The sequence below is a fragment of the Guillardia theta genome, assembly GCF_000315625.1.
Source record: "Guillardia theta CCMP2712 unplaced genomic scaffold GUITHscaffold_85, whole genome shotgun sequence".
NCBI lineage: Eukaryota > Cryptophyceae > Pyrenomonadales > Geminigeraceae > Guillardia > Guillardia theta.
In genome coordinates this window covers 204,880-232,052 of record NW_005434589.1, presented here as the reverse complement: position 1 = coordinate 232,052, position 27,173 = coordinate 204,880, and the positions used below count along the sequence as shown (strand labels likewise).

Here is a 27,173-nt window from a genome sequence, read left to right as displayed (position 1 = left end):
GGCTTGACCCTGACACTGTCGCACATTATGAGTAATTCTTTTTCGGGTAGAACACGCACTGACGCGATGTGTGCTAGTCAACAGAGCTTCAGATAGATAAACTACATATTGTGAGATTGTCTCCCGTATCTACCTGTCTAATACGCCAAGGGATCAGTTCGGCATAGAACTTCCTCAGACAAATGTCTTAATCATTCAAAACACGCTTGAAGTTGGAATTTACGACATGTATTGAAAAAACAAAAAACAAAAACTCTGGAAAAAAACAAAAGTTTTCAAAAAAACATCACAAAACAAAAATTTTCAAAAAACAAAAATTTTCAAAAAACAGTTTCCAAGGTTTGAAACGGCACCAGCAGAAATAGACGCTGGTCTTCTTAACCGTGATAACCAGTGAAGAATCCGTTGCCTGCCACGGGCGATGGAGCAGCGGCGACAGCCCAGTAGAGCAGACCAGTCACAATGCCGGCACATGGGCAAGTGAGGATCCATCCGCCGAAGATGATGCCGATGAGCTTCCAGTTGACAGCTCCGACGTCTCCGTTGCAAAGTCCGACAGCAGTGGTGGCACCGGAGATGCAGTGAGTGGTGGAGACAGGAACTCCGAGACGAGAGAAGGTCATCACAGTGAACATAGCTCCCAGCTCGATACAGAAGCCGCGGGAAGGAGACTGAAGGGTCAGGCGGTTGCCAAGAGCGTCCATGATGTAGTAGCCCATGCTCAACAAACCGAGATCGATCGCGAGACCTCCGTAGACCAGAAGCCAGATGGGAACCTCCGCCTTGCTTGAAACCGTGCCGGTGCTGTAGACCATCCAGACAGTAGCGAAGGGAGCGATGGCGTTGGCCACATCGTTGGCGCCGTGGGCGATGGAGAAGAAGCAGCAGGTGGTGAGCTGGAGGATCTTGAACATCTCCTCTGTCTTGGAGTAAGCCTGGAAGGCCTTGGCGTGCATGGCAGCATCCTCCTCCTTGAGGCCTCCGACGTCCATGTAGAATCCAGGGAAGAGAGTCTTGAGAACAGTGGTGGTGATGCCGTCGCTCTGTGGCTTGTCCTCGATTTCATCCTTTCCAAAGTAAGAACCCTGAACCATCATGGGGGCTTGACCAGGCATCATTGGAGCCTGGTTGAAGTACATGGAAGGCTGTGGCATGTTCTGATTAAAGTTTCCAGTCTCAACGAGATCGACTTTGTTCTGATCTTGCACGTTATTCTCCTCGTTGTAACCTCTGGAGCCAACTGGAATAGCGAAGATGTAGAAAAGCGTGTACCATGGCAGGTTCTCGTTGTCCACAATAGCACGACGAGTCCATGGCACGCAAAAAATGTAACCGACGATGCCAAAGAAGATAGCAATTCCAAACGTGACGGGCACAGTAATTTCGTAAGGTGTATTCTTCAATGCAGGGATTCCCTTCATGACCATGAAGCCGGCCACGACGCCAAAGGCGAAGAAGAAGTAGACGGGAAGGAGCGCAATGCCGCGCTTGACGGCGACATCGTCGGGATGCTTGAGCACGAGGAACTTGGTGCTGAGGTAGAAGATCGCAGACAACACTCCAGAGAGGACGGGTGAGATGAACCAGGATGCAACAATTCCACCAAACCCTCCGTCATAGCCCCAGTTCACTCCAGAAGCACCCCAGCTTGCAACACCGATACCAAGGATGGCGCCAACAACCGAGTGAGTAGTGGAGACAGGCATAGACAGCGTGGTGGCGACAAACACCCATCCACCAGAGCCAAGGTTGACGCAGCTCATGCCCAGGGAAAGGATGTAAGGATCATGCTTGAACCAGTCTACCTTGACCATCTTGTTGCGCACAGCATCGGTCACAGTGCTGCCCAGAGCAATCACACCAACAAGCTCGCAGACGCACGCGATTAGGACAGCTGTCCTGAAGGAGATGGTCTTGGCTCCAACAGCGTTAGCGAAGGCGTTGGCAATATCGTTGGCCCCGATGGTGAAGGCGTCAAGGAAAGCCCAGAAGAAGGCCCAGGTGATGAGACCCTTGTACAGGTAGGGGATGCCGATCTCGGGACTGTCGACCATGGTGGCAGCACATGCTGATACGGAAAGAAACAGCACCAGGTAAGGCAGGAAACCACGTGCGGTGGTGAGGGACCTAGCAAAGGAGGGTCAGCTCGATAGAATACTGTATAAAGGAAATCAACCTCGTGGATATGGTGGTCATACTTCGAGCAGAGAAGCAGACGCGCGAAGCTCGTAGTGCTCGAAAGATCCGCCGAATACCGAGATGTCTTGATATCGTAGCAGGGAGTGACTGGAGGGACAGTGAAGGGAGCGAGGAATGGGCCAGGCAGGCACCCAAGAGGAGGGTAGGGTATGTCTTTGAGATAGGAATGGTAGGGTGAATAGGACTAAATTGTTGGGGTAGGGGTGGGTTTCCCTACATTGAGTAGGTAGGGTGGCCGAGGATGGACAAGTGGGTGGGGGTGGCAACTACGTCTAGTCCCTACGACCAAAGGAGGATTCGGCACCACCCCTTCTACTCAAAGAAATTGTACCACTGGTCCCCTCCGTTACAGGCGCAGTAGGTCCGGTCTATCGTGAAAAGGAAAGTTTTCGGTAAATTCGATATAAAAAAAATTGGTCACTACTGCTACGCCTCTTCGCTCAGAGTGCATGACCCTTTTTTGATGAGGGCGGGCAGGGAGATGAGGGGGTGGGGGTTCGGTTGAATTAGAGCCGCAGGGCCGCCGGAGGAAGAGGGGAGCAGGTATTGACCTAAACTGGTCATTCGTATTGGGGTGGTCATTCGTATTGGGGTGGTCATTCATAATGGTTGGGGTGGTCAATAGTATCGGTTGGGGTGGTCATTGATGTGGGGTGGTCATTCGCAATGGGGTGGTCACTAGTATGGGGCCGGGGGTTTAGTCGGGTGGTCATTCGTACGGCACTGCTCACTCGGCCCGGGTTACCTCCTGAGTCAGAGGAACGCCCCTACGGAGTGGTCCTATGACCGGTGTAGGCGAGTCGTGAGGAGGTAGGATAAGGGGGGTCCTTCAGTCGCCTGAAAAAGTAGCTAGCCGTTATCACAGCCGGGTGACTGACCCATGGGAGCCCCTCATACAGTTACACAGAGTCGTACTAGTTCTGGCACTGCGGCCCGGTCAGCCTCCGATAATCATAGTAGTAGACGGTAGAGCGACGCTCGCCCACTGGAGTCCGGACTGACTCGGGGAAGATACATTACATATGTTCATTCAGACAAGACACACTTGCTGAGGGCTACTGCTCGAGCCGCAATCACTCGCCGCAGTCTTCTCGTAGCCTGCTAGACACTCCAGCCCTGCTGATCGACAGCAAACGGTTGACTGTCCGTTGCAGAGGCTGCAGGGATCGGACTCAGCTGGGGACTTGTGATCATGGAACTTCCGACTTACCGGCAGATCTTGGAAATATTGATAGGAAGTATCGGGCCAGCCACAGCAGAAGTCGAGATCATGATGGTTTGCTGCAACTTTGCGGGTGAACAGAATAGCTGGGAAGGGAAGTCATCTTCACCTGCAATTGGCAAGCAGTCCTCTGAAACGTGAGGCCGCTGACGACGAGCGAGAACTTTTGATTGCCGTCGAGGAACGGACCTTCGGTGGCGCATCCGCCAGGGTCCGACAGTCTGCCTCCCCCTGCTCACGAGTAACTCGGACCGCCATCCCTCCCACTCCTTCACCTTGGAAGGAAACGTTGAAGAGGGAGAGTCCTTGGCTCCAGCTCCCCCGGTCTCCGAAGAGGTTGCAGGGGGAGGACTGAGCAGAATCTCAGGTGGGGGTCGCAGCGGAAGCTCATGTCCTTACCTTGACCTGGAGGACGGAACAGTTGGCCACGAAGCAGGGAAGGTGAAACTGAAGGCTCTCCCCGATCTCGAGGGGCATGACAAACGTGCCCGACAGGATGAACTGGGCGGTGCTCACGCTCCACATCATGGTGGGAGAGTTAGCGAAGGATCCGATGAGGGGATACTCCTCAGGCTGAGGAGTGTCAGCTGAGATCAGAGCAAGTACGCACTCACAACCTGAAAGGCAGCTGGACCAACCAGGAGGCCGGTTGCCTCCTTCAGCTGGATGGATAGGCACTGAGAGGCCTGCCCAACTATGAGCCCAGCACCAGCATCGCACAGCTCACCGAGAACGTAGGGCAAGCTTGCAGGCCCAACAGGGGAAGTTTGACACCAGTAGAGGATGGCACATAAACCTGCACAGTCGAGTCAGTTCAGAAGAGAGTCTAGCTCAGTCTCACCTGAATGCTAGTATTTCTTGGGATCTCACGATCGGATGTGAGGGTCAGGATCAGCAGGTTGTAGGGGATCGTAGCATCGGCTTGTCTCCAGCTGCCGGCTAGGGAGACGTTCTGGAGCTCCGGCGTGCTGGCTGTCAGCTGGACGTTCTGTCCGGCATAGATGAAGTTGGGGAGGCCGACGCGGATCTCCGACCCGCGTTGCAAATGGAAGTGAAGGGAGAACGAGATGAGGAGAGAGGAAACTTGACCGGCTCTGGGGTCGTCGACCAAGAGCTTCTTCGAGATGAACCCGACGCACTGCTCGGGCGATACAGACCCTTCGGACACGGTTGTCCCCGACAAGCAGGAAGTGCAGGAGGAGGAGCCGAAGTACGGGTTGTACTGTCCTCTGACGCACAGCTGACAGCTCGACGACGAAGAGAGCGCATACGATCCTGGAGGACAGGTGGAGCAATTGACTCCGACCGGAGACTCAGAGCCAGCAGGGCAGGAGAAGCAGCTGGTGCTCTCAGTCGGGGAGGAGGGGGCCTGGCCCGGATCGCATGTCTTACAGCTCTTGGCCGCATGCTCGTCCTGGTACTTCCCCCCGGGACAAGCGAGGCAGGCTGACTGCCCGAGCTGGTTCCCGAAGGTGCCTGGAGAGCACGGGGAGCAGCTTGTGCTGTCCGAGAGGCTCTGGAAGTAGCCGAGGGCACAAGCACGGCACGTGCTCGACGCCTGCAAGCTGGAGAAGTTGCCGGGAGGGCAGGGTTGACAGCTCCTGCTTGCCGGCTGGAAGGTGAAGGATCCGGCCGGGCAAGGCGTGCAAGGATGTAGACCAGTGCTGCTGTAGTAACCAGCTGGGCAGGCGCTGGAGCAGAAGGTGGAGGCGTTGCCGGGGGTGTAGAAGCCAGAAGGGCAGGTAAGGCACGTGGTCTGCCTCGTAGAGTTGGTGAATTTTCCCTGGGGGCAGTCGATGCAAGGCTCTATACCCTGTTGGTTCAGACTTGCTGTCCCTGGCTGGCAGTATGCCTTGCAGTCCTGAACGCCCCCAGCTCCTCCAGGAAGGGTCCAGGTGTCCGGGGGGCAGTCGAGGCAGGCGGTATTGTCGGGGCCATTAGCGTACTTTCCCAGCTCACAGTAGGAGCAGGCGGTGGACCCGATTGAGGTGGAGATGTTGCCGTTGGGGCAGGGGGCGCAGGAGAGGCCACCGTCCTTGAGGTAGCGACCTGGACGGCAGCAGCGAGCGAGCTGCGAGGAAAGTCAAAGGATGAGGATGACGAGGAGAGCAACCTGGCTGGGGGAGGAGAGGGCCGGATCGCTGGAGGAGGAGGGATTGATCGGGCACTCGAGGCAGGCAGAGGCGCCGGTTCCTGCATACTGGAGGACCTGACAAGCTTCGCACGAGGTTGCTCCCGTTGCTGAGTAGGTGCCCTCGGGGCAGATGGAGCAAGCGGTCACTCCTAGCTGGGTAGAAAACTTGCCTGGCGGGAGAGCTGAGGTCGTGAGAGGAGGAGGATGGGACTTACCCGCCTCGCACGCGTCACAAAGGAGCACGTGGCCCGTGACGTTGGGGGTAACGGCGGTCTTAGTGCCAGGGCGACATCGTTTGGAGATGACCTACGTCGAGAAGACGTCAATGCAAGGGAGCGATGGGAGCAACGCGATTGGTGTGAGAGAGGAGGATGAAGTGATGAGATCAGAGAGTGCAAGAGATGTAGAGAGGAGGAGAAGCGGTGGATCGACGATTGAAGAGGACGTAAGGACAGCAGGGGGCTCGAAGAGCTCTCAAATACCTCGAGGAAGACGTTCTCGCCTCCCGACTGCAAGGTAGCGAAAGCAAACTCATCGCAGGATTGCCAGGGGAGGAAGGGGCAGATGCTTAGGACGTTCTTGGCGGCAGAGGAGGAGGGGAGCAGGTCCAACTGGCCCGCGTTGTTTCTCCCTTGCAGCACCACTTGGCTCTCGTCGGTGCTGGGGCTCGACAGCACCGAGAAACTGAGCATCTCTCGCGACCCCACCGACACGATGGAGAGGTTGGCCGTCTCCTGCTCGAACATCCTCACGGCGCTCAGCACGGGAGAGGACGGCGAGCCGGTCAGCTGCCCGTACTCGTTGTTCCCGAAGCCCCACACTTGACCCTCCTTGCTCACTAGCACGCTGTGAGATCGTCCTGCGGCCACCTGCCTCCCAGCTGGGACGTCAGGGACGTGAGCGGGCAAGCAGACGAATCCTCCGTACACGAGCTGCTGTTCCAAGATCCCCAGCTGACCGCGATCGTTGCTTCCGAAGCTCCAGACGCCTCCGTCCTCTGCCAGCAGCAGCGAGTGCTTCCTTCCCGCCGCCATGCCGCTTACCTTGAAGTTCAGCAATAGCTCCACAGGAGCCCCGTTGGGTCCCCAGCTTCCAGCACTTGAGCAGAAGCCCAGCTGACCGAAGCGGTTCAGGCCGAAGGAGAAGACTCTAGAGGTGTTGGTCCTGACTAGCATGTGGTTCTCCCCGATCGCTACGTCATCAACCCCCCCGGCTGGCAGCTGGAGGGCTCGTGGGAGATGGTTGGGCCTATCCGTCCCCACGTTACCCTGATGCCCGAGCTGTCCATAACGGTTGTAACCGAAAGTGAAAAGAAGACCCGTAGAGCTGAGAACAGCTGACACGCTCCTAACAGGCAGGAGGTCAGAGGGGTCACAAACCGCCTACCCTACCCCCTCCCTGCCCCCAGCTACTACTCTCACTTCCTCCTCCCTTGCCCCTCCCACTTCGCCTCTCCCTCCCCTCTCTCCTCCTCCTCCTCCTCCTCCTCACCTGCCCGCAAAGATCTTGCTGATCGGGTCGGGCCCGAACAGCGATCTCTCCAGCTCCACGATCTCTTGCTTCCTCGCTATCATGGGATCGCACGCTGGCAGCAGCGGGCCAGGCTCGTAGCAGCTGGGCTGCATCCCGCTGCTCGACCCGAGCTGACCGTAGAAGTTGTCGCCAATGCCGTAGAGTCGATCGTCGTCGGTGAGGAAGAGAGTATGCGAGCTACCAGCTGCCACTTCTGTTACCCTCCTGTTCCCGAACTTGCTCCCCAGGTTTGAAACATCGTTGGCGACCAGGGCAGGAGGAAAGACGATCTCCTGTACCTCCTTCGTGTATACACCCGGGTCAGTGTTGTTAAACTTGTTTACCCCGAAGCTCCACCACTGAGACGAGCTCAGGACGCATTGCTCCGCTCTCGACGCCCCGATGGCTGTCGTGCTGCTCCCCAGCGGGCAGCGCTGGCAAGCCGTCGAGTTCAGGAGCTCCTGGTACAAGCCAAGGGCACAACTCTCACAATATGTTTTTCCAGCTCCGTTCTGGTAACTTCCTGCTGCGCAGCTGGAGCAGACAGTCGCACCCACCCCCTGAGACTTGAAACCTGGCGAGCAGAGAAGGCAGGTGGTCTGGCGCTTCGCCGGCTGGAAGGACCCAGCTGAGCAAGGTTGACAAGCTCCTCCAGCTGGGGTCAACCCATCGGGACTGAAGGATCCTTCGTTGCAAAAGGGTCGGCACGACGACACGCTTGTCGCTCCCTGCACGAGGCAGTCGGTGAGAGCAGGGCAGAGCTTGCAAGCCGTCGCTCCGACTTGCTCGTTGTAGTGGCTGACGTCGCATGCTCGGCAGGGAGCAAGTCCGATTCGTCCGATCGCCTGTTGGACCCCGTAGGTTCCCGCGGGACAGAGCTGAAGGCATCCGTCCTCAGCTGAGCCCTCGCCTGATGTGTTCGTCCCTGCTGGACACACTGTGCACGTCGTCGACCCTTCTGGCGAGAACTTGCCCTGAGAGCAGAGGGTGCAGGAGGATGTGGAGGACAGAAGTCCATCCTGGTACTTGCCGGGAGGGCAGAGGAAGCAGGGCTGCTTGTTGGTAGGTGAGTAAGTCCCGGGAGGACATTCGGGCCTTTCAGTGACTATCATGGTCTGGTCACATCCCACGCCCACGTCCATGATCTTCATCCTCCCGCTCTTGCACGTGCCATTCCTTGACAGGGGCCCCTGCCCTGCGCAGGTTGTCAGAACCCCTCCCAGCTTCCTGAAGACGAGGCTGTCATCTCCCTTCCCCACCACACCGTCCAGCTGCCCGTAGCCGTTCGACCCGACCACGAGCAGCTCGGGGTCGGTCTGGTTGTCTCGCTCGACCATGAGGATCGCATGATCTTTGCCGCTCACAAGCTTCAGCACCTTCCCAGAGCCTCCCAGACTCGTCTCGAGCTGGTCGGACAGCAGGAACGGTACTGACACTGGTACCCCTGTCCCCACCTGCCCCGCCGCCCCTGTCAACAGCCCATGGAAATTTCGCCCGAATCCCCAGAGCTTTCCACTCTGCATCACTACGAAGGTGGCGTACTGCCCAGCTGCAACCCAGCTAGCTGCCTCGTTACCGAGGAGACTCCTGGGGATTTTCTTCGGGGTCGGGTTGGCGTCATTCAAGATCGGCTGGCTGCTGCCATCCGGACTTGCGGGCCCGCACTGGCCGCGAAAGTTTGACCCGAAGCAGTAGACGTCGCCGTCCTCGGTGAGAGCGAGAGAGTGATACCTCCCAGCCGCGATTGAGGCGATTCGCTTCCCCTCGAACTGAGAGGCACTGACCTTGACGATGCGGTAGTCTCCTGCTTCTGTCGTGCCGATCCCCTCCGATCGACCCAGCTGCCCGTACTCGTTGTGTCCCCACGAGAACAGGCCAGAGCTGTTGAGAAGCAGGACGTGATGCCTGCCCGCAGCAATGGCGGTGACGTTGCTAGCATCGACCGGAACCTGCTGCGGGGTCTCTAAGATTGAGTCGGTTGCGAACCCTTCCTCCCTTGCGAGCTGGCCATATCTGTTCGACCCCATGCCGAACAACCCCCGGGAGCCCTTATCTCCCATGAAGAAAAGGGTGAAAGAGCCTCCTGCTCTTACCTCCGACACTCTCTCTGCCTGACTCACAACCTGAGGTATGGCATTTGCTACCGCAAACCCCGCAGCTGAAGAATAGCCCAGCTGCCCCTGAGCATTGGAACCCCACGTCCAAAGCTTCCCGGACGACGTTCTTGCGGCGCCATGGTTGCAACCCAGAGAAAGCTGCTCGACCTTTTCTTGATTGAGAGCCTGGAAACGCACGTCAGTCACACTTTCAAGCGCTCGAGAGTTGGAGGGCTGTACCTGTATGACGCCGAGAGTCTCTACTCCATCAACCCCTCCCTTCCCTTCAAGCCTCGCGAGCTCTCCGTAGAAGTTGAAGCCGACTGACCAGATGTCTTGCACTCCTGTGGTGAAGTTGTATTCCTGGGGTGTAGCGAGGCATTCAATCTTGACGCCTTTCAACGGGCTGGCTCCCTGAAACACAGCCTCGCTTGTCGGGTTGCAGTCATTAGAGCAATACCACGATTCATCATTGATGCTCGGAGGATTTTCGGACTTGTCGAACGAGACCAGGCACCTTCCTTGGTCGCCATTTCTGATTTTCCAGAAGAAGCGGTCGTGTGATATCTTGAAGTTCCCGGTCTTGAGCACCCAGCTCATCCTCTGGTCGAGTGGGTCGTCAATGAAGCTGTCAGACACTCTCACATACAGCCCATCTCCCTGCACGCACTGAGACCCCACTCGCACATAGAGCCACTTGCATGCGCAGATGCTTTCGAAGGTGACGTTGCACGGCACTGAGGGAAAGACGACAGGAGTTGTCAGAGGGACTGTAGCGCTTGAAGAGCTTGACTGGATCTCTGCTGTGGTTGTGAACTCCAACAGCGGAGTGGAGCTGGAGCTGGAACCCATCATCGAGGTGCTTGTATGCAGAGGAGACGGGGTTGACCCGAGGACGCTGATGGGAGTAGAGCTAGAGCTGGAATGCATGGTCGATTCAACACTTGGTGCTGGTGTACTCGTCATTTCGTTGACCGCCGTGGAGCTGGAACTTGAGTGGATGGTGGCAAAGAAAGTGGAGGGAGTTGAGGAGAGTTCCTGTGTTGTTACTAGAGGGGAAAGATAGATGAGTCCAAGAAGCAAGGGGATGCAGGGGTGAGATCGCTTCATTCTCCCCGTCTGTCTGTCCATCATGGCATGCTCAGATTATCCAGATAGAGTTCGGAACAGGCAGAAGTATCACTCGACGTCTTGTCGTAGCTCCATCTCTCGCCGTCTCCTTCTCTCCTGCTCCTCGCTCTCTTCATCTCTCCCCCTTGTGTTCTCGTCTCCTCCCTTCTTCCTCACAGCCTTGCTCGCCATCTCGCTATGACTTCACCGCTCTTTGTCGAACAGCCATGAAACTTTGACAAACAGGTAACGGTTCTGTAACGAAATGAGGCATCACCACGGCTGAGTCCTTGGGCCCGGGCCCGCTACCCGGTGCCAGTGCCGGGCCGCTCACTGAGTGAGTTCGGTTGAAGTTCCGACCGAGTGACTGGGAGTGCGATAGGAGAAAGTGACAAGATAAAAGAGTAGCAGATGAAACTAGACTTTCTTTCATTAGAAAGAAACTTTCATTATCCCAGTTTTGAAAAAAATGGTCGAGAAGATCAGCTCACGCCAAGGCTGATTGCGCCAAATATTTAACATCGACGTCGGAATCCTGCGAAAGATCAACCAGCACCTGTCAAACATTTAGTTGTGCTTCTTTAAAGAAATACGAATCCGCACCGGTCGAATGCTGTCTCGAACGAAAGCTGGATTTTCCCCGGTCAACTTCTCCGCACACTGAACATCAAGTCACAAAGCGAAACATAGAAAAAAAATGAAATTAGTGATGAATATAAGAAATCACCAGGACAGCAAAAGAATAAAATCATTCCAACCCTCAGAAATCACCGCGAGCGATATTACTTACTTTCTTGAGTGCATCAGCCGCAGCAATTCTTACATTGGTGACCTTATCTCTGGCGAGCGGGATCGCGATCTAAAGAAAGTTCAGCAACCGTCATCCGCTTCCCCGTGCTTGATACCTGCTGAATAAGTCTATCTGTAAGTGTAGAGCTTGGAATCACCCCAGCTAGCTGACCAACGGCGTGCAGGGACTGCTTGCAGATTAGTTCGAGGACCGCAAGAATAATTTGAGGCATACCGTGATCCTTCCAATATACGAAGCTGGTCCTGATCCCTTTGAGGCTTCTTCGATTGAAGGAAGCATCTTTTGATAGAATCATGCTCAAAATCCAATCATTATAAAATATAAAAACTTATACCTCCTCCTGTATCCAGGAGTCTCCGAAACATGAGCAAAGGTCCTCTACACCGAAGGTCAACATAAGGCCATCTGAGTCATAGATTGATAACACCTAAATTCTTGATAGCCCTCTCGCGAACGTATGCAAATGAGTCGGACAGTGCGCGTGTCTGTCTCTGAACTCAGATACTGAAGATCAACTGCCGGTACAAGTTCACCTGAATATCCTTGAACCGTGTGTTGAATAGTTCCATGCCAAGATGCTTTGCGTAGACAGGTAATGTTTCAACGACTGGATGTCTCATGATTAGCTCTGAATCAGCTGCATTACATTACTGCACCTGCAAGGCGAACGCGCCACTGAACGTCCTGAGCCATCTTAAGAACTTCAGGAATAAAGTGTTGGTCACAAGCATCAGCTCCTAGCGTTTCAACAAGTGGTGCGACAGTGCGGAGCACCTGAATGAAGATGCATATCAGAGACATCAAAATGATTCACAGCAAGTCCTGCATACCTTTCTTTTGATCTCAATTTGTTCGTCTCCCAGAAACAATTTCAACAAAGGCAACAAAGTCGATATTGTTGGATCCCGTCCAATCACAGACGAAATCGAGCAGGCGTTCTCTGCAATGTGCTCCCGAACCTGAAAAACACTGTTCAATGCGAGCAAGCAGCTAGAATACTGCGTCATGCAAACCTGCTGAGTAGGTGAAGTAGAGCCTTGTACAACAGGCTGATCATCGGGCTGTGACAAGTCTTTCAAAACGGGCAAAATTTGGTTCAGAACAGTTGCACTGTCCAATTTTTCACAAAATGTTCCAATGTTGCTTGCTGCTGCGTTCCTTACTTCAAACTCTGGATCTGATGCAAGAAGATGAATGAAAGCAGGAACTTGATCACGGATAGGCCTGTTTGGATGCATAGCTGACACAAGCTGTACAAAGTGTTTCGCTTTGTTTACCCTCATGAGGCTACACTTCTCATTTTGGACATTGTCGAAGAATTGTCCAAAGAGCCGGGAAGCCTCTTCTGGAGAAAGAAATTTCACTATTTCAACCATGTTTTCCATAGCAATTTCTCGGACAGATTCTTGCATGTCATTTGACAGTTCGTTGAACAAGGGAGCTATTCTGAAATAATGACATCTTTCTCAAGGACAGCAACAAATTTCGGCATGTGCTGGAATGCTGCGCTTCGAACCATTGGCATCTCATCCTTGGCCAATGCTTCATACTGCTTCCTGAGGGCAGGTCGCATAGCTGCAGGAGTCGAAGGATACAAAGTTGCAAACAAGCCAGTGGAAGAAATTCTCGAGGGAAAGAAGTCACCAGATGACAGGCGCTTCATCAATTCCTTGAATTCGTTCTGAATATTCTGTGCTGGCATAGATTTGCCAATCAACACCAGAGACTCAACCGCCTTTTGACGAACAATCGTCTCTTCCTTCTCTGCAAGTGATTCCAGCAAAGGTATCAGCGTGTGGGCATACTCGTTTCCTCCGAGAGCAGCCACCAAAGTTCCAGCAGATTCCGCAATAGCAAGCAGAATCTCGTCGGTGTAATCATCAACACACTGCCTGAGGAATGGTAACAACTGGCTTCTTGCACGATCCGGTCCCATGGCCAGAGCAATAGTGTTGACTCTTTTCGCAGCGTTGACTTGATCAATGACATCTTCGCTCTTGAGTTCCTCAACCAGCAGCGCAAAAGCATCCACCCCTCCCGCCATGCTGCCGGAAGGTTATATGCAGTGACTCTGCGTGCTGGATTAGAGACTAGACGACTTAAACTACTTCACATACCGTCTGAGACTTGTAGATAGAGCCCGAAGGTACCCTGTAACAGCCAGTTCAATTATCTTTCATGCATGATCAGGGAAAATAAGCATTCAATCGAATGCTCGGATCAAACCTAGTCAGTATTCCTAAGCTACAACAGAAATTGTGGTCTAGGTCGCAGCAACAAGAGATCTTGCCACTCAAGACTGAAAGACAAAAAGATCTGTGACGGTAATGGTTGTAGACACCAAAAGAACAGAATGAAAAGGCATTGAAATACACATCATCACATATCATGTTCGGGGTCACGTCTACAAACACAAAATTCAGGAAGGAGATGACAGGCATTGGTACGGGCAAGAACTGTTTCTGTAACACCCCGGGGTTCAATTCCATGAACACACAGAAACAGACGATGTCACAGAATGTCCACCAAGAATATCTCAAATAAGACCAAAACGATACAGAACAACCGAGACCATTCTGATCTACACGTACATCCAAGAGAACGCTAAATTTCCTGTCTGTGATAACCATAAGCCAATGTTTTCGAGCAGATGCAGGGAGAGATGGCATGCGTTTAGTCCGCTAACTTCTGAGAAATTTGAGGATAGGCTAAGAACGAAGCATGCAGATAAATGCATGCTCAAATGAGGCAACTCAGCGAGGAGACGCGGTTGAACGGGAAAGAGCGCATGGCGCGGCGAGAGCGGCAGGCTGCGCAGTAAAGGGGGGTGGGTACCTAATTACCGAGGTAGGGGTACAAAATGTAGAGGTGGGGGTGATAACCGGTGGGTCTACACCGATAAGAAGTGTGGAATCAGACCGGGTCAAATACCACAGCACCTATGGTAGGGTACAGAGATGACCCGGTGGAGTTCGTCAACAGTGGGTATTGGATTGCGGTGCCGTGACTGGAGGGGTAATTGAAGGGAGGGGTTATATTGATGAAAGAGGAAGTCCTGAGGGGGTGGAGGGGTGGAGGGGTGTTGAAGCACCGGTTGTGCCTAGTTATTTCCTCGAGGATACCAGGGTGGGTCCTTTGAAATGCGGTGTTGATTTTGAATTTAGATGGGTGGGGTAGTTTTCAATTTGGGGGGTTGGTATGCATCTATACAGAAGGGTAGGGTGCTTTTCAAACTCTGTCAGTATTGTCATAGAGTGTTTTCTATTGAGAATCACTTATTGAAACAAGTGAGTAGTAAGCGGTGGGGGGCCCAGCCTTGAACGAAGTGAACATGAGTGGGTAGGGTACTCGACTGAGAGAGGGTACTGGATAGTAGGGTACTTCGGGAAACAAACCTTTGTTTGAAGGGTATGGCAGGCAAGTACAGGGAGGAGGTGGAGGGGGTTGGCATGCAACTCATGGGGGATAACGATCAGAACCTTCACTTCAATTATAAAAATGAGCACCTTGAATAGGGGATATCTTTATCTGCAGTGGCAGGGAATCCTGCTCAGGGTTGCCCCTCTCTCATGCAGGGTGGGGTGCAGTTGATCAGGGTTGGTTGTTTTCCTGCTTATAATTTCAAATATCATGATTTCTGTTCAACTTAAAGACTTCATTTTCAACTTTTGAATCTGAGGGCCAGGATTGAGGAGGGCTGTAGACAGGCTTGGTACAAACTTTAAAATCTAAAATATATCTGAATCCTCGTATATAAAATACAACTATCAGTCATACACACACACACATATAATATATAACTGATCGGACCGTCCCGACTCAGTCACTGACAGCTGAGCCTTCGGAGCCTCAAGTCAAGTTGAGCCGGGCCGCGGCGCGGCCCGGCCCGCACTCAGTACGGTACCAGTAACCCGGTATGAGGTCCGCCGTAGTATACCGTGGCCCGGGCCGCCGTCACAGAGTCAAGCCGCGGCCCGGCGTCCGAGAGGCCGCCGCAGTACTAGGCAAAGTATACCCGGTCGGATCGGACCACTGCCCGGCGGGCGTCATCTCACCGTCGTGGCATCATCATCGAGAGTCCGATGACTCGGCCACGCCGGAGTCACAGCCTAGGCTTCAGGAAACGTGGCTGTTGTAGACGCCGGGTTTCTAGTTTCAGAAAAGAATAACACGTTGACAAGCAATGATGTATTTCAGAACAAGCCAAAACGAACAAACAATATCACAATAGCTCCGATTTTTTGTCCTTTTTTCCCCCGACTTGAAAACTTTAATTATATTGCATGCTTACTCTGAAGAATTCACAGGAAACTCGAATACAGCATCTCTTCCAGTGAGCTTCTTGTAAACCTTCTCGAAAGTCTCTAGTTTGTGCTCGACATTGTTCTTATCCTTAGGGTCCAAGTACACCTGAAAAAGACCATTAGCGAACATGACCAAACCAGTGGCATTTACAAACCTTGAGAAGCTTAGATCCGTCCATGCGAACACGGGTGCGCTTTCCTACAATCTCAGTAGGGTAAACAAGATCCTCAAGGGTGCACTGAAAGGCGACTCGTATCAGAAACCACGTCCAGGAAAGTGAGGAAATACCTCATGCACAGAGGTGAGGGTGCGGCTGAAGGGGCGCTTCTGCTTCTGGGTGCGGTTCTTGCGGCCCTGCGGGATAGCAATCAGTGGACAAGGACAATTAGGAATCCTTCATCTCATCACCTCACGAGGAAGAATACGGCGTTGGGCAATAACGGTCACATGCTTGCCAGAGAACTTCTTCTCGAGCTCGCGGATGAGACGCTGCTGGATCCTGTGGAAGCTCTTCAAGAGACGGAAGGGCACTGAACGGCAGCGTCAAGTTCCCACAGACAGCAAGGATATCCAAAAGTACCATGGATGATGATGGCCTTGCGTCCGTTAGAGACCTCGACCTCCTTGGCGGAGGTGATGAAGAGGTCCTGCAAGTCGCTCTTCATGTCGGTCTGGACCTGAAGGTCGAAAATTGCCTGCGCAACCTGCTCCTCGAAGGAGTCAGGCTGCGCATCGCCCTCTTTGACAATTTTCTTTCTCGCTGTGAACATTCTGAAGAAGCCAACAGTCAGTCAACCAACCATGAAAAGTCAGATTGAAACGGTGGTTCGGTAAGCGAAAAGCACAAAGCACTCGAACAGACATAATGATGGTTAGATTCCAGGGATGAAACATTGACCTAAAGACACACGCAAACATGAATAGAAATCTATTGAGTTCCCTTTTCCTCAATATGAAATTGTGACAGGATCATTGTGCCCTGTTTGCGATTTTGACGCTTCGAAAGAGAACATTCCAACATGTTACATTCAGCATGTTACATTGTACATGAGATACGCTACTTGACTCTTTACAAACAGAGCTTTCGTCCTCCTGATAGCTCATCAAGCTGTGCGCTCATAGAAAATTTCATATGAGGCATAAGGAAATGACGAGGCATGTGGATTGTACGAGAGGCGTCAGATTTCACATGTGGCAAAACGAGACATACAAAAACGATACTTTTCATCACACAGAGAAAACTATATCATCAGGAAACATCTGAAAAGATCTCTTGTGATAGTGTTTCGATGCATGTGAGCGCGAAAACTTGTCCTTGCTGAGAAATCATCTGCGTAGTGCCTGAAGCTGATTCCAAGGCAAACTTGCACTGCAGCACACAGAAAGAGACCCAAAGAAGCTACAAAGAGTCAAGGGACAGGAATATCTCATCGAGAAGCAGGTAGAATGCTTCCAAGCTTGCAGCATACACAGCGCATCGCATGCGGAAGTCAGTGGGGATCCGACATTGCGGGGGTGGCTCGTGGGGCGCCTGCACGCGGGTAAAAAAAAAATTGAGTAAACAATCAGGGGGGTGGGGTGGGTAATTGCAATGGTACTGAGGTAAATAATTGTTGGTAAATAAAATATAGAGTAAACTATTAAATTAGGAAATATTGGGGGGTGGGGGTAGATTGTACCACAAGGGTGGTAACTTAACTAATTTAATTATACCCCCCTCTTGCCCGGCAGTTGGGCCCGTCGCGTTCGGGACTGGACTAGCCGGGGATTGAAGCCCTCATCACCACTAGTGACCACAGACGTATCCCCCCTCATCCCCCAACACTTCAAGTATTGTATCAGGGTCCTAGGAACCTGTAGAGTGATAACCCCCTCAAGACGAGCGATGGTGGATGGGGTTTTGAGCGAGGACGAGGGGAGGTCGTCATGGCGACGAACGAGGAGACGAGAGACGAGGGGGAAGAGAATGGTCAAGATGTTGTTTTCTGTGCGTATGTGCTGTTTGATCTGTATTCTGTGTGGAAGTACTGTTTGATCTGTGTCATCTCCTGGTTCTCTACCAATGTAGCTGACGTCTCAGAGTGTTCCTCTTGTGTGGAGTTGCCATGATACTGGTGGCTTGAAACCTCTTACGAGTTGCAAGGAAGAAGCTTGTCGTATTTAGGCTGGTAGAGAAACGGCTGTTGCTGTGCTCTAGCACCTGCGGATCATCCCTGATCTTAGCCGCTCCCGTACCTGGGGAGATGGGATGTATCGCCTCGCTCTGTTGGGATTCACGGACCAGATGAGGTTCAGGTAGTCGTGTTGACATCTTCTGCACAGTGCCTGTCGATAAACCTTCCTCCATCTTGATGTCCGATGGGCATCCGTTGAACAACTACCACCAGGTTCAGAGCGCTCTCGGCGCAGTCCTCCGCAGCGATGGATTGATATGAGCTGGCAGGGTTATTTTGATGACATGAATGAGTATCAGTTTGCCGACGACGGCTTCCGGGTACGTCGGGCACCGACCGTCTCTGTGGGATGAAGCTTTCGCCGCAGGGCTATGGGAACTTTGGGAAGCGAAGAAGGGTGGATCCTGTAAGCCGTTTGCCGCCGACAGGTTCTTGGTTGACCTCCTGCCTCTGCCAGTACCCTGAGCCTGCGGCAATGTTCGATAACCGACGACAAGGGTTCGTTTATACGGGCAACCTGAAGGACCTGCTGGACGAGCAGGTTAGAGATGGAGGGGAGAGCCCTGCAGGTCACTCATGCGAGCAGATGAAGATGGTACCCTTGCAGTCGATGCTTCCAAACTGTGCCTTCCTGTTACAGGTCAGCACCGCTCTCCTGCGAGCGATGCATCTCGTTCCCTGATCCTAGAGTGCTGGCAGCGAGAGATCGAGTTCCTTCGGAACCAGGAGATGGCACCGCCGGTGATCTGCCGGGTGTTCCCTTTCCGGGCCCGGTGACTGACACAGGCACTGAAGGTTATGAGGGAGGATCCAGGGGCCATGCGACCTTCAAGAGGGGTCTGTGAAATGTCACCGTGTTGAATGCTCAATAATCTCTTCTTTTCCCCAGCCTTTTATGCTGGAAGAGACCAGGTGCTGTACGGTCCTCTCGATCCTCGTGCTTTGAAGCTCGGATGGATGGTTTGAGTGTCATTGTTGACTTGGAGCTATACTGCAGGAGTAACCGGGGAATGACCCCAGAGCAGTCCTACCAAAATATGTGAAGTGTGTGAAGGAGACGGACTTGATTGTGAACCTTTCACCAGATACACCGGCATGCAAGGCAAAGATCAGCGCTCAAGTGGTAAGGAATCCTCGTCTTCATTCCCCCTCTCTACTTAGGACTTCTCATCGTCAGCGAGGGAGTGGTGTTGACTTGTTGATGGTGGCAGACTGGAAGCCTTCGTCGTCTGACGGGATTGATACGGTCCTCGTCGATCACCTAGAGAAGTCAGACGGAAACTGCAAGGTTGCGATTTTTCCTGGGCTCCTCCGAAGATGACTGTTGCGTGCATGCAGACCATGATAAAGATCTTTGTTCCCGTCGATCGATATCCTGGTCTTGAATGAGGGCGAGGGGAGAGGGTCACTCAGCCTCCTTCAGGATTCAACTTTGTTGGCCGTCTGCTGGGACCGCGTGGAAGCACTTTTGTAGAGTTACAGGTCAGAGTGATTAAGGTGGAGAGGAGGTGGCCGGAGGGGCTGGGGATGGACGAGGGTTGGACGAGGAGAAGAGCACAACTGTCTGACTGGAGGAACAGGCGAGCAGCGGGTGCAAGATGACCATCCGAGGGCGCGGCTCTATCAAGCTGAAGGTGAAGCTCAGGAGGAGCTGGAGGCGGAGAATGACCAGCGGGCAGCCCGGGCAGACAGAAGCTTCGCTGATGCGACAGGCGAACTACCAGCATCTCAGTGAGCCCCTGGTGAGCCATGGAACATCATGTGGAGAAGGACTTGACACCTTGTCTTCGTCTGTACTCGGTTACCCAGCATGTTGTTGTCGAGTACGAGGTGTGTATGGTTTCAACCTCTCCATTTGAGCTGACGGCCGCCTGTCAAGGGGCCGTCGTGGGCGAAAGATCGAACTCTGCGCCATGCGGAGAACATCTTGAAGGAGGTAAACAGCGTTTGTGCTCCTCTTCCGAGGCTGATGTAGGGCAGGTTATGATCCCTCCGTCATCGGAAGGAAGCGACAAGATCAAGCAGCAGCAGGTGCGTCCTCGTGATCGCCTCTTGGCTCTCCTCTTGCTCAGCCTCTTCTCACTGTTTGCCCTCCAGCTGCGGGATCTTGCGATTCTTAACGGCAAGTACCGATCGCCTCCTCGTAAACCGCGAGTAGACGACAATATACCCGGCAGAGGTTTCAGTCCCCCCGATCCTTACGGGGGATATGCACAGCCTCTTCCTGGCGGGAGCTTTGATGCTCGTCAGCCATACCCGGGCGAGGGGGTGAGTTCACTTGCTTCTCCCCTCTCCTCTGGTGAACCCATTCCTCCCTCCCCCATCGTTCAGTCTCGTTGCTTAGAGTTTCTGTAGCACATGCAGGCGCCTCCTGGACTTTACGATACTGCCGAGGGCAGCAGGAAGTATGCATCAGCCTACAATCCTTACTAGCGCAGCCCGCTTGTTCCCCCGCTCGCTTGCCTCCTGGTCGGCTTGAAATGGGCTGTCATGTCAAACTTCCACAGAAGGAAGCGACGCCTTAGGCGCAAGCGCCTCCTCCACAGCCTTAGCGCTCTCCTCCTCCGCTGAATTTGAACCTGTTGCTTGCTCGTTGCTTCAGGAGACAAATACGAAGGCGGCAGATCAGACCTTGTTCTTGGGCGCTGCTTTCAAACCGAACTTTCCTATCCTCTGTAGATTTGCCTTTAAGTCTTACACCGAGAAGAAAATTCATCGAATCTCACGCATCGTCTTCTTGGACGGAGACTGGTCGTCTTGCTCCTCTGCCTGCTGGGCAGCTTGTTGCACCTGGGTCTTTTCTGCATGCTCTGCTCCTAAATGCAACCAGTGAGCGGGTGGGCTGGTGACTTTACGACTCGCCTGCAGTGTTGAGCAGCGGGATGGTGGAGAAGAGGCTAGAAGCTGACTGTCGCATATGACTCAGCCCGTCCTGTAGCATGGCGTTGGCCTGGTGTGAAGGGAAGGGATTTGCTGGGCTGCATTGTGTCGTAAGGTTCCTATCCTCCCAGACAGACAAGTCCTTTACATCTTCCATGCGAAGTTCTCGGAAGAGGAAGCAGCGGATAAATTCTCTTTCCCCCTTTCGTGCGAGTCGTTCAAGCTCAAAAAGGCGAATGGAATGGAAGGGGACAGAGCAAAAGCAGTCGCCTCCGACCGGTCAGCAGCAACGATCTCGTCCCTCAACTTTGCCTGCTCGTCATATCAGCAAGCACGCTGAGCTTGTCAACAAGGCTCCGTCACCGCCAGCAGCATCTCGAGAGCTTTCACTTGAGTCGTCTTAGCGACGTTCTCTCGCTTGACCTACACATGCTTAACATCGCAGCTCAAGTCCACGAGGCATGTGCCTGCAGCAATGTCGCTCTCATATCTCGCATGCTTATCTCCGCATCCTTGGTGTCGGCAGGAGACTTGGCAGGGTCTTCGTCGACCTGCGCCAACGTCAGTCTGACCCTCCGACCTTCCCCTGAGCCGATTTATCACCGTAGCCAAGACCTCGTCCCTTCTTTTTAGCTCTCGCATGTCTTTGACCAGCTGCAGCTCCTCTGCTTGGCACTTGACGAGCGTGTCAAACCGCAACACTCTTACCGTCGAGCTCTGACACTCGATGCAGCAAGGAGTCTCTTTCTGACTTCAATTCCGAGGCCTCCGCGGACTGAGATGATGCCAAGATGTAAGAGCTGCAGGCCCAGGGAGGCCGATGCAACAAAACCCACCTGCTTCATCATGCTCTTCGTGTCTCTATCTATTCTTTCTATCACCTTCATCATCTGAGAATCATTGCATCATGTATTGTGTCAGTTTGAACAACAAGACTGCACCTCTTGCATCATATCCATCATCAGCAGATGCTTGCTTGCAATGTCATCCACCTTCCTGCAGATGATCGCCGTCAAGCGTCTCCACAGCTCCTATCAGTAGCTCCCACCTCTCAAGGCTTTCGAGCTTTTCCTGCATGTCGACCTCATGGGTCTTTTTGCTCTTCAGCATGGAAAGTCTGCACGACAGGGTCCAGTCATTCAGAAATGGGGCTTGCGCTCCTCCCCTCTCTCCCTCGATCTTCTCACAGCACCTCCTTCAGGCTGATGCCCTATCTCAGTCTCTCTATCATCGCCCTTGGACGCCTGACTCTCATCGCCGCCTGCTTCACATCGCTGTAACGGTCGTCGCATCTACTACTCCCCTTCATTCCCCTCTGTAGTTTTGACAAGGCCTTTCCCCCATACAGGCTCCGGTCTCAATCCAAAGTCACTGAGCCCTGAGGGAACCGTTGAACTCGGACAGGCTTGACCCGGTGACGGTGACCGTCGGACAGAGCGGCAGTGAGGGACGGGGGCCCTGAGGGCCGGCCACGGCCACGGTGGCCCCGCGGCACTGCACGGCGGCCGGGCCGGCCTGCAGTGCCGCGGGGCCACCGTCTACCGGTCAGATCGCGGCCCGTGTTTGAGCCTAGCTCGGAACTCACATGCTAGTCATCGTCACAGCCATCAACTGCGGCTCAGAGCCTCATGGTTGGAAGTTCAGAAGATTTTAATGGTTCTAGTCGCTTTCTCACGGCACAGCGGGCATGGCTGCTCTGACTTGAAAAGCTCCTTGCTGCACGTTTCACACAAGCATTTATGCCCACAGGGAATCAAAGCCCAGTCGGCTGGATACTCCAAGCAGATCACACACATCTTGTCAGAGGCCTTGGAGAGAATTTCTTCATGCTGCCCGCGAAGCTTTCGGCTGATCTCTCGAAACGAGGGCCTCTCTGCTTTCGCATCCTTCCAGCATTCCTGCGCGATCTCGAAGGTACCAGGATGTGAACTCGAAGGCATCAGCAGTCGCTCGCCAGCCAGCACTCTCCTTTCAACCTCAGCGTCGTCTACGATGTGGCTGAATGGAGCACTTGCCCAGCTAAGAATCTCCCACATGGTCACCCCGAACGCCCAGACGTCACTTTTCTCGGAGAATTGTTCATACTGGAGACTCTCGGGTGCCATCCATCTCAGAGGACGGACTTTCAACTTGGTGTTCAGTGGGGCAGTGTTCCCATGCAGCTTCCCGCCAGAACAGACAGCCTGATCGAGCTCGCAGATTTTGATGTGTAGATTCTTGCTTTCAACGATATCCAGGTTGAAGACAAGAATGCTGGCACAGGTCAGATTTCGGTGCACCACACCGTTCAAAGAGAGATGGTTCATACCATCGGTGATCTGCATTGCTGCTTCAAGTTTAAAAAGTATACTTTCGCTGCCCTCCGGCTCTGGCGTGTTCCTCAAGACCTTGTCAAGAGATCCCAGCGGTGCATGTTCCAATACAAGACAACCATCGCCGCAAAAAGGTTCGAGGGTAGTTGCCAGCAAAGAAATGATCTGGTTGTGATGACCGATGTGCTTGAAGATTTTCACCTGATTCCGTATATCTTCACTGTCTGGACCGCTAAATCGACTGCCTTTGATCTGCACGACGTATACGGCAATGGATCCGTTGATCGAATTAGTCCATGTTGCTTCATGCACAACCTTGTTGTTATCAGATGATGATTCCCGATGTATGTTGAATTTTGACCAGGCCTCACGACGTACGTTATCTTCGATAGATTGCTCTCTTACGTGAATAAATCGTTTCTTTACCAAGTCATTGTGTTTCCATTCTCCATCAATCATTTTACCGTCAGGGTAAGTAATTTTGCCTTTGCCGTGTTTCTTCCCATGCTGCCAATCTCCATCGAAGCGAGTCAGATCTGCAAGTATCTCGATTCCGTGTCCATCCTTGTGGTCCTCTCTCCATTCCCCCTCGTACCGGCGGCCTGACGGTCTGATTTCTATTCCTTGACCATTGCGTTTTCCATCAGCCCACTCTCCTTCATAAATCCTCCCAGACGATAATTCTTCTATTCCTTTACCATGCCTCAGCCCTTCTTTCCACTGTCCATCGTAGGACCCACCATGGGAGAAGCGTTCCTTTCCCTTGCCGTCTCTCATTCCTTTCTTCCATTCTCCTTCGTAGCAACCTCCGAGAGGACAAGTCTGTCTCCCTGCCCCATGCCTCATTCCCTCGCTCCACCCGCCCTTGTAGGACCCTCCTATCGGACATGTCTCCTCACCATGGCCATGCCGGAGGCCATCTTTCCACTCTCCGTCATATTGCATTCCATGATCGAACGTCTCCCTCCCACGTCCGTCCATCTTCCCTCTCTTCCACTCGCCCTGGTACATCCGTCCTTCCTTTGTCCAGTGGCACGTTCCAGAACCGTGAGGAGTGAGTTGCCATTGCTCTCCCTCATATTCGCCTCCACATGGCAACGTCAAGCAATTGCTCTGAGAATTCCCCATGCCGCGCACGGGAGAGGTCGAAGACTGAGAGCCTATGAGGTGTCGATGATCAAGAGTGTAAGATTGAGGCAATGCGATGGTGCTGATGATGATGGAAGAGGAAGAAGATGAAGACGAGGAGGAGGAGGAGGGGCAGAGGAGGGGGAGGAAGGTGCGGCAGGGGAGGGGTAGCGGGGGTAGGAGTATTCTCAGCTAAGCAGTCTTTAGTCAAAACAAATTACAGGCTCGCCCCATCATTGAAGATAGAAGATGAAAGGGGCAGCATTTTGCCAACCAACTGTGAGAACTGCGACTCGGCGGAACTCATCTCAAGGAGAGAGTTGATACTTCACGGATCGACGCGTCAAGAGCGTTTTGAAGATGAGAATGAAGTTCTGAGACATTCATCGACCAACAAAGGGGATCCGGCGATCAAAAGTTTAGACTCGCAAAGTCTTCACAGTTTGGTTGATTCATCAAATACATATTCACAGCTAGCTTCAAAATATTGCTACAGAGCAAACACTTTGAGCATTTTGCGCGTGTCAAGGAACTAAAACAAACACCGGAAAGAGTTACATGTAGCACGTTTTCAAACACATCAAGCTTCAGTTCGTGTCATCGCAATATCGAAAGTTGCACATCCAGGAATCTAAACGAATCTGGATCTGAAATGTGGAGTACAGCCGTCGGGGTCGGTATGATCGTCGTCTCCCCACCCTCGCATGGTCAAGCGAGTATGTGGAGTACAGCCGTCGGGGTCGGTATGGTCGTCATCTCCCCACCCTCGCATGGTCAAGCGAGTATGTGGAGTACAGCCGTCGGGGTCGGTATGATCGTCGTCGCCCCACCCTCGCATGGTCAAGCGAGTATGTGGAGTACAGCCGTCGGGGTCGGTATGATCGTCGTCTCCCCACCCTCGCATGGTCAAGCGAGTATGTGGAGTACAGCCGTCGGGGTCGGTATGATCGTCATCTCCCCATCCTCGCATGGTCAAGCAAGTATGTGGAGTACAGCCGTCGGGGTCGGTATGGTCGTCATCTCCCCATCCTCGCATGGTCAAGCGAGTATGTGGAGTACAGCCGTCGGGGTCGGTATGGTCGTCATCTCCCCACCCTCTTGTCACAGTGGTGCACTTGAGGGATGAAATTTTCATCTGACAGCAAAAAAGTAAGCAACAGTTTGTTGTTGGAGCGTGTATGATCAAGAAGAACGCAAAAGTTTCCAATTCATGGTGACTTTTCATCAATTCAATCAATTTACCTTCAATGCCGCCATGCTCACCACGGGGAGTGCCATGACAAGCATCAACATGACCATCGTTGTTGCCTTCGCCATCTTGAATCTTTGCGGCCCGTCGAGAACCCACCCCTTTTGTGAACCCCCAGGTATGGAATCACCCCTCGTTTTACCCCACATATTGACTGTCTCTTCACTGAGGGGTACCCCACCCCACCGTGATAGAGACGGCCCCCTGTTGCCTCTTTACAAAGAAATGTAAATTTTAAAAATGAGAAATCCACCCTAGCCTCCTTCATCATTATCAAAAGAAGGGGTCCTCTCAATGACATTTGTACTGTATGTAATTACATGTACCAGGACTCGCAGAGATACGACCCCTTAAAAATACTTTTGGGGATGTTCTAAAATAATTTAGAGTTCCTTTTAAAACTTTGTAACAATATGCGGTACTTGCTGCCAACTTCGGATGCGACGGTCCTATGAGCCTGAAAGAGTCCGAGTGGCCGCAGGCCCGTTATGACTGAGTAACCGTTCCGAGCCGCGCTTTCCGAACGCCGGTTGAGCGGAGTCGGATCGGACTCCCGGAGGCTGCGGCCGTCGGACCGTACGGTCCGGGGGGCCGGTCCCGCCCGGCCGCCGCGGCCGGGCTGCGGCCGGCCCGCCGGGAGGCTTCCGAAGTTCTCACTTACCCAACCACCGTTCGAGGACCGTGGCACTGCCCGCAGGCCCGGCCATGCGGAAGAGAAAAGACAGAGCCTCGGAGAACCTGCGGCAATCAACCCTGCTGACTCAGAGTAGGCTACGCCAAGTTGGCCTGTGCAGTGCCGCCATGCAGTGCCATCATGTGATGCTCGCCCCCGGCCGCGGCACAGTGCGGCCCGGCCCGTCGGGGGCCGGGCCGCCGTTACGGTACGGTACCGGGTCCGAGCGATGATCGCCGGGCCGCCGGGCCCGACCCGCGGCCCGGCCCCGGCGGAACTCAGCGGCCGACTCTGACTCAGCGGTGACCAGTATGAGTGAGGAGAGCCTGCCGCACGAAAATGTGATTTTAGTCGATGGCGGGAAACGGGATCGCAAGCAATGAAGTGAGGGAAGGAGGCAGAGGCAGGCAGGAGAAGGTTGATGAAGGGAGGAGATGGATAGGAGTGAGCAGGGGAGGGCATATGCCGCTTTCGGAATTAGAAGGAGAGCCTTGGGGCAAAAAACAAATGAGGGAATGCCGATTTTCATTTCACACCTCGACCCCATCCCCGCAATATCTGAAATCCGGGAGATGGCCGCAGGAAGACGACAAGTTTCTCTGCCCGAAGCTCAAGGAAAAGCGAGAATGTGATAGCTTCCATCGGTCATGCACTTCAAAACGCCTCTGTTAGCGGTGTGCCAATGTCCGTGCAGCAGTCTATGTTGGTGAATCTTCTGCTTTTTCAGGTCTTGTGGATCCTGCAGTTTGAGGGAGTTTCCCCCGAATTCCTCGACTTCTACGGGTTGAAGCAGAACCCCTTCACAGGCATGATGTCATGTTGGGTCACATTCACGCTGTATTCACGACGATACGAATGCGAACAGCTCGCTCTGCAGACAGGGAAGATCTGAGTGCCGACAACCTCTTTATCCAACGTGAATACGATGCATTGCTACTCGGATATTTGCCCTGTAACGTCATAACTCGAGCAGGTCAATCTGCCGTCCTTGACGGTAGCAAGAGTTCGCTTGTATTCGGCTCGCGGGGATCAGGAAAGACTGTAAGTATTCATCTGTCCAGAGAAGGAACATTGACAAGAGGCTCAATAGGCTCTGAGAAAACACTTTCAGTCACGTGCGTCTGCTAGCAACTCTCCGCTTGCTTCCCAAACGTTGCAGGTACGTCTAGCCAAGATAGCGTTGCATAGCAGTAGAAAAATTTAAAAGAGACCATTGTCCAGGTGGATCTTTGCGATGCAGCCTGCTGGGATCGCATGATTAAAGAATTTGTGACCCGAACTGGATTCAACGACGCATCCCGGTATGGAGACCTCGTCTGTAACTTGTATTAAGAATAGTTGCTACAACTATGTAAAATTCAACTTGCA

At 53.2% G+C, this 27,173-nt stretch overlaps 8 protein-coding genes across 8 annotated transcripts; 1 reads left to right on the top strand and 7 right to left on the bottom strand.

Annotated features, from left to right (window-relative positions):
* Nucleotides 1-377: 377 nt before the first annotated feature.
* On the bottom strand, nucleotides 378-2,196 carry GUITHDRAFT_115516 (hypothetical protein; the record flags this gene model as incomplete). Its single annotated transcript, XM_005825298.1, has 2 exons — nucleotides 378-2,127; nucleotides 2,177-2,196. 2 exons carry the CDS (start codon nucleotides 2,194-2,196, stop codon nucleotides 378-380), a joined length of 1,770 nt encoding a protein of 589 aa, XP_005825355.1.
* A 2,744-nt stretch (nucleotides 2,197-4,940) lies between these two features.
* On the bottom strand, nucleotides 4,941-8,179 carry GUITHDRAFT_77263 (hypothetical protein; the record flags this gene model as incomplete). The annotated part of the gene is made up of 2 exons (XM_005825297.1): nucleotides 4,941-5,456; nucleotides 7,445-8,179. Coding segments are annotated over 2 exons (1,251 nt in total), but the record flags the coding sequence as incomplete, so codon positions are not given.
* Nucleotides 8,180-10,760: 2,581 nt separating this feature from the next.
* On the bottom strand, nucleotides 10,761-12,496 carry GUITHDRAFT_115514 (hypothetical protein; the record flags this gene model as incomplete). The annotated part of the gene is made up of 11 exons (XM_005825296.1): nucleotides 10,761-10,829; nucleotides 10,877-10,933; nucleotides 11,064-11,132; nucleotides 11,179-11,250; nucleotides 11,298-11,363; nucleotides 11,419-11,462; nucleotides 11,512-11,569; nucleotides 11,618-11,691; nucleotides 11,741-11,858; nucleotides 11,915-12,043; nucleotides 12,098-12,496. The coding sequence occupies 11 exons, from the start codon at nucleotides 12,494-12,496 to the stop codon at nucleotides 10,761-10,763; spliced, it is 1,155 nt and encodes a 384-aa protein (XP_005825353.1).
* A 29-nt stretch (nucleotides 12,497-12,525) lies between these two features.
* GUITHDRAFT_115513 (hypothetical protein) lies at nucleotides 12,526-13,128 on the bottom strand (the record flags this gene model as incomplete). Its single annotated transcript, XM_005825295.1, has 1 exon — nucleotides 12,526-13,128. One exon carries the CDS (start codon nucleotides 13,126-13,128, stop codon nucleotides 12,526-12,528), a length of 603 nt encoding a protein of 200 aa, XP_005825352.1.
* A 2,131-nt stretch (nucleotides 13,129-15,259) lies between these two features.
* On the bottom strand, nucleotides 15,260-16,162 carry RPS7e_1 (small subunit ribosomal protein S7e_1, cytoplasmic; the record flags this gene model as incomplete). Its single annotated transcript, XM_005825294.1, has 5 exons — nucleotides 15,260-15,494; nucleotides 15,544-15,627; nucleotides 15,678-15,743; nucleotides 15,798-15,919; nucleotides 15,970-16,162. 5 exons carry the CDS (start codon nucleotides 16,157-16,159, stop codon nucleotides 15,372-15,374), a joined length of 585 nt encoding a protein of 194 aa, XP_005825351.1. The 3' UTR covers nucleotides 15,260-15,371.
* A 1,547-nt stretch (nucleotides 16,163-17,709) lies between these two features.
* GUITHDRAFT_165235 (hypothetical protein) lies at nucleotides 17,710-19,996 on the top strand (the record flags this gene model as incomplete). Its single annotated transcript, XM_005825293.1, has 20 exons — nucleotides 17,710-17,776; nucleotides 17,833-17,883; nucleotides 17,931-17,969; nucleotides 18,021-18,104; nucleotides 18,150-18,203; nucleotides 18,263-18,304; nucleotides 18,359-18,400; nucleotides 18,453-18,475; nucleotides 18,561-18,602; nucleotides 18,649-18,686; nucleotides 18,775-18,851; nucleotides 18,902-18,941; nucleotides 18,987-19,045; nucleotides 19,144-19,197; nucleotides 19,243-19,305; nucleotides 19,334-19,393; nucleotides 19,443-19,499; nucleotides 19,544-19,594; nucleotides 19,661-19,831; nucleotides 19,928-19,996. The coding sequence occupies exons 1-20, from the start codon at nucleotides 17,741-17,743 to the stop codon at nucleotides 19,994-19,996; spliced, it is 1,152 nt and encodes a 383-aa protein (XP_005825350.1). The 5' UTR covers nucleotides 17,710-17,740.
* Nucleotides 19,997-22,302: 2,306 nt separating this feature from the next.
* On the bottom strand, nucleotides 22,303-22,764 carry GUITHDRAFT_49846 (hypothetical protein; the record flags this gene model as incomplete). The annotated part of the gene is made up of 1 exon (XM_005825292.1): nucleotides 22,303-22,764. A coding segment is annotated over one exon (462 nt), but the record flags the coding sequence as incomplete, so codon positions are not given.
* Nucleotides 22,765-23,232: 468 nt separating this feature from the next.
* On the bottom strand, nucleotides 23,233-23,883 carry GUITHDRAFT_77302 (hypothetical protein; the record flags this gene model as incomplete). The annotated part of the gene is made up of 1 exon (XM_005825291.1): nucleotides 23,233-23,883. A coding segment is annotated over one exon (651 nt), but the record flags the coding sequence as incomplete, so codon positions are not given.
* Nucleotides 23,884-27,173: the final 3,290 nt, after the last annotated feature.